At 41.6% G+C, this 9,328-nt stretch overlaps 1 protein-coding gene across 4 annotated transcripts in view; it reads right to left on the bottom strand.

The window, feature by feature from the left end:
* JADE3 (jade family PHD finger 3) overlaps window positions 1-9,328 on the bottom strand; it is a 131,886-nt gene that overhangs the window by 25,309 nt on the left and 97,249 nt on the right. For all 4 annotated transcript variants that reach the window (XR_002098986.1, XM_019525035.1, XM_019525036.1 and 1 more), the window contains 3 exons: window positions 7,681-7,871; window positions 6,389-6,600; window positions 2,236-2,403 (listed from right to left, as the gene is read on the bottom strand). Coding sequence is in view for 3 of the 4 variants with exons in the window: in XM_019525035.1 (XP_019380580.1) it covers window positions 2,236-2,403; window positions 6,389-6,600; window positions 7,681-7,871 (571 nt within the window). In the remaining variant the exon portion in view is untranslated. The remainder of the gene's footprint in view (window positions 1-2,235; window positions 2,404-6,388; window positions 6,601-7,680; window positions 7,872-9,328) is intronic.

Here is a 9,328-nt window from a genome sequence, read left to right as displayed (position 1 = left end):
CATGGGTGAGGGAAGGGACGCTCTAGTAAAATCAGGAAATATTTTTTTAAATAAAATTTAAATAAGTTATAGTAGATGTTTGATTTTTTTAGTATGTGATGGTTATTTTCCAGTTTCAAGATGGCAACCCCCACCCATGGGTGCATAGTGAGGAATCTTCTGACATTACATAATGGAGAGGGAGATGGAAATGGGAAAAAAGCAAGAATTAAATCACGGGTCAAAAGGACCATCACTACTTGCCAATTATTCTGTATCTGGCCCTCTCCAACCTACCTTCTGATAGCAGATGATGATGGCAAGGCATAACCTTCCAACAATTGCCTTGACTATAGTTAGTACTTGTAGCAAACAGGAATGACAATGCAATATCCTGTGTAAGGCACCCCAAAACAGCAGCAGCAGCTGGCTGTAACACTTGAAGACATGTCCCCCACCCTCCACCTGCCACTTCCAGCTGTAGCAGGAATCTCATCACATCTTACAAGGGTATGTGAAGTCCGACCTATGTGCAGTTCCACAATGCTCAATACACTCTTGCCTGAAAGTTTAGGCTGAAAATAAGAGCTTCAAACCAGAGAAGTGGGGGTCTGGAACAGTCTTCCAATAAAATGAGAAATGATGGCCCTCTCCAGGAAGATGCTGGGCTGGGGCTCAAGGACAGGCTTTCCAAATACTGCTTCTTTCTACTAGATAGACCCAGGTGGGCCTGTGCTTCTCCTGGAGGTTTCAGTGTGAGATGAGAAAGGCTGGATGGCAATTGCTACAGAAGTGGCAGCAAAAGGATGGTGGTTGGACTCAACAGCCATTTTCTATACATACAGGTGCTGGAGGCCTTTCTGTTATGTCTCCCCAACCCAGTCACCAGCTCGCTTGTTAGTACAGATGATTAGGACTCAGCCCTGGCATGCTGCCCTTCTGGCTTCACTTCTCATGATGGGGGGGGGGGGCCTGCTGGGCCAGGAGCCAACTTTTCTTCAAGCCTGCTTTCTTTCCTGCTAAAGCAGGGCAGCCAGGCCAACCTCCCCCATGAAGGGCCTGCAAGGCAAGCCATACCACACACAAAACCTGCTAAGCTACCAATGAGAGATTTAATAATCAGAGGAAGGGGAAGGAGAGACAGCCCCTTCCTTTTGGGTCTGGCTTTTTTGGACTTAGCTCTCTCCCCAACAGCTACAGGGTTATGAGCCACAACAAAAAAAACCTCAAACAAGTGTGAGGGAACAGAGTTAAGTGGACACCTATCCTTAACCACAGCTGGAAATTATACAGACAAGGTGCAACTCAGCCTGTTTTGGGAACAATTCCAAACCTTCCAATTTTTAGACTACGTCCCGCAATAGAGAGGACTAGCTGGGGTACCAACCGCTCTGAAGTCAGAAAAAAAAAATGGAGGGACCGTCAAGGACATTAAGTAATTTCAATGCTGACCCAATAACCAGCTCAGCTACCTGCAGAACTTAGCAACAAGCAAGGGACACACTATTTCAAAAGCTATGCACTTTACATGTTTAGGAAACAAATACAACCCATAACTGAGACCACATTAGACTAAAAAAGTACTGAGACAGTCTTATACCCTCACTCTAAGGTGAAAAACTACTGCATCAGTGACTGAGCTCTTTTTAAAACTTAATGTAAAATGCAGGACATCTCAAAATACTATACTAAAAACAGATGGAAAACTTCTAACCACAGTGCTCAGAAAAAACACACTTTACATATGCTGCTTTTATTACAGAGATGTACTCATTTCAGAGCCAACCACCTCCACATGAACATGCAACACAATGAAGTCAGAGAAGGACTGCAGCAGCTGTTAAAGACAGACAGCATAGCTCAAAGCACCTGCTATCATTGAAACCAGACACTTGATTAAATGGTTGGTGAATCCTCAATCAAGTAAACAAGAGGGAAGGAAACTGAAATAACTATTCAAGAACTGCAGCTGTATTGGCACAGGTCATACCAATAGCTTGTATCAGTAAACTTCCCTTGTAAGCCAATCCAATGCCAGAATCAATATGTCTGGAAAGATCTTATTACAATAAGTGGAAAGGACAGTTTAATTAATCACCAGCATGTTTCTCTAAGAAAAGCATCCAAAGTTGGACTCTTCAAATCATACAAATCTCAGCAGAACTATATCCAGTATCAAGTTGCACTAATCAGTAAAATATGGCAGAAAAGAAGGTAAGGACAATGACAGGAAAGAAACTGTAAATTGAGCTTTACCTCCGGAATCCAGAGGGCACAACTCACATGTGCCCACTTCGTCCCTGTCCTGGTAGCTTTCATGGCACCTCCTCTCTTTGGACACAGGAGACACTGAGGATGTATTCCCAGAACACAAGTACGACACAGCCAGCTTCCTTCTGGAACCTTTAAGATTCCATAACATGCCTTGGGATAAAAGAAATTTGGGGATTATGATTATTTTTAAAAACTTACACGCTATAAACTGCCAAAACACTTTTCCCCCCGCACTCTGATGTAAATCTGTATGGCCCTTATCAAAAATAGGCTCTGGAGTGTACCAGTTTCAATATACAAACGTTTTTGCATGTAAATGTAACTGCTAATTTTAATGCCATAGAAAGGCTTCAAAATGCAAAAAAAGCAACTTTGATTCCCAACTGTCATTAAAAATTGACAGAAGATGGACACCCAACTGTCCTTTGTACTCTTGGAAAATCTCCATGTAATACTATAATTAAAGAAGTCGAGTGACAAGAGTTGTTTCCGACAACTTTTTAATGCCTTCTTCTTCTTAAACTATGTACTATTATATTTACTTACTAAACATATATGCACAAAACATAAAACCTGGTTATAAAACACAGTACTAAGTTCCCTAATTTTTGCATTTATTGACTTTCTAAAATTGTAGCTTAGAAATGTAACACTAAATTAAAAATCACCAATTCCCTGCTATTAATAAAAGTTATAATTTGACATGATTCTGGTTAAAGTTTTGAAGGGCATGGAAGGCGCATTTTTCCTTCATGTCTTTGCTGCAGATATTTTGCTCAAGATAGTTCTAAAAAATGCTTGCTGCCTTCTTAATACAACCAGATACAATACAGATAGCCATGTTGGTTGTTTCTTGACAACGGAAATAACTTTTGTTGTACTCTGGTAATAACAAGCATTCACTTTAAAAGAAAATTAGGTAAACCATCCAAAACACAAGATACGCTCTTTAGATTTTCACAGATTCCCAGACCTTGGACTTATAATTCCAACTTGGAAATGCGCATGCATTGCCAAGTTTGAAGAACTTATGAAATAAGCAAACTTTTAAACAGCATGTTATTTTTCTTGTTCAAGCTGATAATCACAGTTGCGTTTCTTAATTATCTAGGTATATACATGAACCTGTATTAAAATAAATCAATCAAAATTTTTCAATTGCTAAAAAGATTTGATTTAATATTGAAATAATTTCCTGTACGTAACAAGTTTTTCAAAAGTATTCCATGATTTCTAACAGTCCTGCTTCATTAGTATTACCAATGCCAAGAGCCCTACTCTAGGTGGACCATTAAAGGCAGTCAGGGTTTTAAACTCAAGATGGTACTAGAGATGCTCTAAGCAGCATTAGAGGACAGTGAGTGCTTAGAGAGCCTGAAGCTTGTCTAGACTAAGTATCCCAACAGTACTCACTTTGGTGGATTTTTCTCCTATGCATGTTGGTTAGCACTTGGGAGGCCTAAGGTTTTCAGTGTCCCCAGGCACTCAGTATACTGCATAAAGCTGGGATTCCCATAATGGAATATTTTAACCTGCTGACCTGGCTTTCTGATTCACAAGCCCTTAGTAGTACAAGTAAGTATAAGGATAGGTGAAATATTAATTTTTAAATAAGGAGGAGCAAAATAAGGGGAAAAATGGCTTTTCTAAGTTTATGTCACAATTCTTGCACTAAATGTCAAACTGATATGGAAATACTGTACATCAATTTTAACAGGAGAGCTAAAAGGAAAAAAAATAATAGCATTCTTTTGAAAACCCACTGGAGGGAGCTGTGGTCCAATGACTTAGCAAGTCAGCTTTTTTTTTATTAAAAGTATGTGAAGCCGAATGTAGGGCAGTGTAGCACCTCAGGGACTAACTAGTGAGAGAGCTATGAGCTTTCGTAGGCAACAACCTACTTTGCCAGATGCTATAAACGGACTGTTTAACATGTGACATGTTATGTTCACAGCTATTTTTTTTTACGTCCACTACTATTAAACTACAATGCAAAAGACGCATTTTACCCAGTTTACAACATACTTTTAGAAGCTTAAGTCCAATTTCAAACTCCTTTGCTCCTTTGATTTTAGTTAGTTAATAATGGCTTCATTTCTTATTCCAGGAAGCCTAGACTAAGAAAAAACACACTGTTTTCAAAAAGGTGGCTAAAGTTTCATATTTAAAAGAAATAGTAAATAAAATGAGAGAGAGAGAGAGAGAATGGGAGGGAGGGAGACAGAGAAAGAGGGAGAGAGAAACTAAACTGTCTCAATGTCACACTTTCTTTCCTGTGGTTTATCTAAAGGGTACAGTATTCAGGATGTGCCAAAGACTATTTTAAATCTCCCATCAGAATTTATGCTGCATGGTGGGGAAATCATAACAATTGGGAAGGTAATTTTACTGTGATCACTGTATGCTGCTCTTGTAAATCAAGAAAGCACAGAAAGTGATTCAGCATAGAGAACAACTACTTAAGGGCCTACACCAAGTTCCCTGAATGTTCAGTTAACTTTATCACAAAATATTAAGAACAACCTTGGTGTAATTTTGAAAGAGAAGAATATAATGTTTATCAAGGCAGGATACTTTACAACCCAAGGTCAGTCCATAAGCAAGGCCAGACCTGTGCAATTTCCCCCTGAACTAATCTGGGTGCTGTATTTAAAATAATGCTTGCAATGCCATAAACATAAAGAATATTCTTAGCTTAGAGTAAGCTTGCTCCAGAAACCTAAGAGGACTGATTTTCAGAAAACTTATTTAGGAACCTAGATTTAGGCAATTCTCAAACCCATACTCAGGCAGGTAGGTCTGGAAGTTTAGTCCCGATTAACTAGCTCAGTGGCTCTCAACATTTTTATACTCTAGGCACCCCTTCAAAACTTTTCAGGAATTTAGCAGCACCCCATTTTAAAAAACAATATATTTGGATGTTATAATATAAATAATTAATTATGCTATTAAAGTGTTATTAATTGATTATACAATATTCAACCCTTCAGGCTGCTGGCAGAAAACGATCCTCTAGCTCTGCCTGACCCAGCACACAATGCCTCCCAGCGCAGCAGTGGACTCCCCACAAATAGCTCCAGGTCACTAGAAGGGATCAGGAACCAGAGTGTTAAATTCTTCCCTAGGGCAATTCCCCCTGGACTCCATCCCCGAAATCCCAAGGGGTAAAGCTCAGGAACACCCAACCAGGAGGGATGAGGCATTGGGCTTCACCTGGGGAACACTGAGGGGGTAAGAGAGGCCAAAGACAGTGCCATCACTGTGGTCATCACCCCACCATGGAGTGAAATTTCACCACAAACTTTGGCTTTCAGAAGGCACGTTGGAACTAAAACTGGGAAGAGATACAGCAGAAAGACACACCTACCTGCAGTGCATTACGAAGATAAGCACACTGCTTCTCCGACAGCTCCTCCCAGTTTGGCTCCTATGTGCCTCCCAAAAGCTGAGACACATGGCACAGTTTTACCTGGTGGCAGTGGCATCTATCTCCAGGCTGCCACCACCACAGGGAGAAACTGCCCTGGAATGCCTCAGGGCACGAGGCATGTCAGAGATTACCTGGGAAGAGCTGAGCAGAAAGGTGCACTTGGCTGCATCATGTAATGCAAGCAGGCACACCTTTCTGCTATAGCTCTTCCTAGTTCAACTCCAGTATGTTTCCCAAAAACCTAGGCACATGGGACAGTTTTTCCCCAGAGCAGCAAGGCCAGCATCACAGCACATCTGGCAAGGTCTTGCAGCACCCTGGTTGAGAATCCGTGAACTAGCTGATCAAGATTTTAAGCATCATTTCAGTGTCTACACAGCCCTATCTACCTTCAAAGTGTTGTTTTTTAAAAACAGCAAAAGAATTATGCATAAGACCATGGAGTGGATCCTTGCTAGAGCTGGGATTAGACCAGCATGTATTGCTGCTGTGCACAGACCACAAGTCTCTAATATTCACTGTGCTAGACAGTACAATTTACTGTAGTGGCACTAGCACAGAAGTCCAGCTCAGCATTCAGGCAGTCTTCATATTTAGAAGATCTTCAGAATGCTCCTAACTGCTATTTAAAGCTAAATGAATGCAGAACTATAATAAAACAAATGAACGTAGGGTAGTTTCAACATCTCTGCAGCTAACACAAACCTGATGGACACAGATGTTACATTTGTCACAAAACACCATATCATTCCCATCTTCACTGTCAGGGGACCGGCACACATCACAGATCACATCTTCATCATATTCTATGCCCAGCCCTTCTTCAGTTTCAATAGCATGGTTCATATTCTCATGACAGTGCCGTTCTAGGACTTCTATTGTCTTCTCCATTGTGTTCTCATCCAGGTGCCCACATCCTAAAACAGTGGAGAAGGGGAATTAGAATGCCTATGGCCATCTAGGAATAAGGGAATACATGCAAAAAAAAAAAAATTATACCTCTAGCAACTCAATAATAGAACAGAACCTACTCTTCTATCATTATGTAAAAAATGGTATTAAGAGTTCCTTTACACTTTTCTCTGCTATTTTGATTTGGTTTGATAAAGTTTACAGTCTAATTTCAAGACTATAATTACAAACCAACCAACCACATTTTAGAATAAAAAATGGTGAGGTATGGTCGTTGCTCTTCAAGACCACCCCTTAAAATACACTGCCATATAAAAGATAATTGTTGCAATGTGCTTTTGAAAAAAAGTCCTCCATTCTCAAGTAATTTTCTGTAAAGGAAAGCTCAGATATGTTGATACAAATGGTTTAAAAAACATTCAAATACATCCCAAGCCAATACAACCCAGAGTGATCAGCATAATAACCATGAAGTTTATTTTTTTAATATATTAGCAGATGAATATGCCATAAGGAGGAGTGAACAATTCTGGATTTGTCCACATATGCTGTTCTCTTCTACCAAGTCTCTGTTTAAACTTCACACACAGATGTTTTGTCCCATCAGAATTAATCCACTATAAACAGAAATATTTTTTAAAAGGATCTGCTACACTAGTATCAGACCACTGCACTATCCTGGGTGTTTGAACTATAGGTTTCTATTTAGAATGAAAGCTCCTTTAGGAAGTAACTGCACTTTCCTCAAAACCTTCATTTTGTGGAAGAAAAAATGCATACTTCAGAGAGAACCTCCCCTCCCCCACCTCTTTCTAGGATATTAAAATTGGTTCTTCCTGCCTGGACTTTTCGTTTTCTCAAATCTAAATCAAGAAGGATGGGAAAAAGTTTGTTTTGGTACAAATGGTAGAATATTTTTAATTAATCTAGTAAGTCTATTGCTGTCAACATTTTCCCCTAACAGTGCTCTCCTAGATTTACTCTTTCCTTTGTTTTCTTCTATTCATATCCTCAGAACAACCAAACAGAATCCAACTCAAATGCATAGCAAAGTACTTTTTAATGATTCATTTTTAAAAAATTACCCATTTCTGTAAGCTCCTCATTTAGTTCTTGAAGCCAAAAGATATCCATATCATCCAAGTCATAGCGACACACAGATTCTGCCAGTTCTAAAATGTTGATGTAACCAGGTTCTGCAGGTTCTTGGCTGGAGCAATGGATATACTTCCGAGGTCGGGTATAAAGCACTTCCTTCACCTTTTCTGCTACAACCCTAAATGCAGAGTTAAAAAAATAAATAAACAAAACAATAGAAGTAATAAAGGTTATCTATGATTACCATAGTTACTTGAATACAAGACAAGGTTTCTTCTTCCCCACAATTACGGGGAAAAAAGCTCTGGTCTTACACTGTCTACCATTAAACTGCTGCCAAAAGCAGCATGTGCTCAGTAACAGAACCCAACTACAAGTACTGGGCCCAGAGGTACTGCAATATCAGGCCAGCACTCTGAGGGTGCGTCCACACATGCAAGCACGTGCGCTTGCAGCAGCTCAAACAGAAGCGGTGCAAATTTGAGCCGTGGTTTTTTGCCTCAGCGCACATGCTCGGACACGCGCTTTGTTGTGGAGCAAACTGTGCCACTTGGGGCAAAATAGCCCTGCCTGTCTCCTCCTGGATCTGCAGTCAGGGGGAGCTAGACCCTGGGGCCAGCAGCTGTGTTGCCCCCAGCAGTATAAAAAGCTGTCCTGTCCTGGCCCCAGCAATACAAAAAGCCACCCTGGCAAGCAGCTCAGGGCTACTCGCTCTCAGGAGCTTCTGGGGCCTAACCAATTGTTACCTGGGGACACTACCCCTTGTGCCAGCTGGACTCATGAAGCAGCCCTGAGAGTTCCCTGCACCCTCTACCCACTGCAGCAGTCTGGCAGTGGGGGCTGCTGTCTGGCTATGACCTGCTGTGCACCTGCCAGACCCGAATGGGGACTGAACAGCCAGTAGAGGCATCTGCCCCTCTGGACCAGCTGCCAGTGGACTGTGGTTGCAGGGTTGGGTTTTGTGTGGCATTACTGCCATTTGTACCCCTGTCTGGCCATGTATCACCCGGAAGATGTTCTGGGTGCGATGGCCTGCTTTGAACTGTCAAAGCATGTCCCTGTGGCCCCATTTGGCCAGGAGGTCAGTCACAGCCAGATGGGTCCAAAGTGGACCCTTTGGATCTGAGCAGCCAGGGTCCTGCCACTGGCCTCCCTAGCAGGAATTCTGGTGTTCCCTATTGGAAAACTGAAAAATCCCCGATAAAAAAATCCCCAAATCACTCTCTAAAATACCCACAAATCCATGTTCCTCCACAAGTAAAACAAAAGACCACTATAAAGAGAGAGAGGGGGACAGAGACAGCAATCAGTTGGACAATATTTTACTGATATATCTACAGTGTTAAAGCAAGTCTCTTATCATAATAGTAAAGTGAACTCTAAATACAGGTTTCATGGATATATATTTTGCTGCCCTCCCACAAGGCGATGGCTCCCACACAAAGGCTTCAGCCCCGCAACAGGGGGTTCGTCCCCCACACAAAGGGTTTGGCCTCCCAACAGGGGTTCAGACCCCCAACAGGCATTTTGGCACTCTGACAAGAGGTACAGCCCCCCCAACAAGGGGTTCATCCCTCACACAAGGGATATGGCCCCCCAACAGGGGCCAAATGGCCCCTGCAGGGGCTACCACCC

The sequence above is a fragment of the Gavialis gangeticus genome, unplaced genomic scaffold (assembly GCF_001723915.1).
Source record: "Gavialis gangeticus isolate Ggan-Ray unplaced genomic scaffold, GavGan_comp1, whole genome shotgun sequence".
NCBI classification, from domain to species: domain Eukaryota; kingdom Metazoa; phylum Chordata; order Crocodylia; family Gavialidae; genus Gavialis; species Gavialis gangeticus.
The sequence above is the reverse complement of the archived record's forward strand: the minus strand, read 5'-3'. Positions and strand labels throughout refer to the sequence as shown.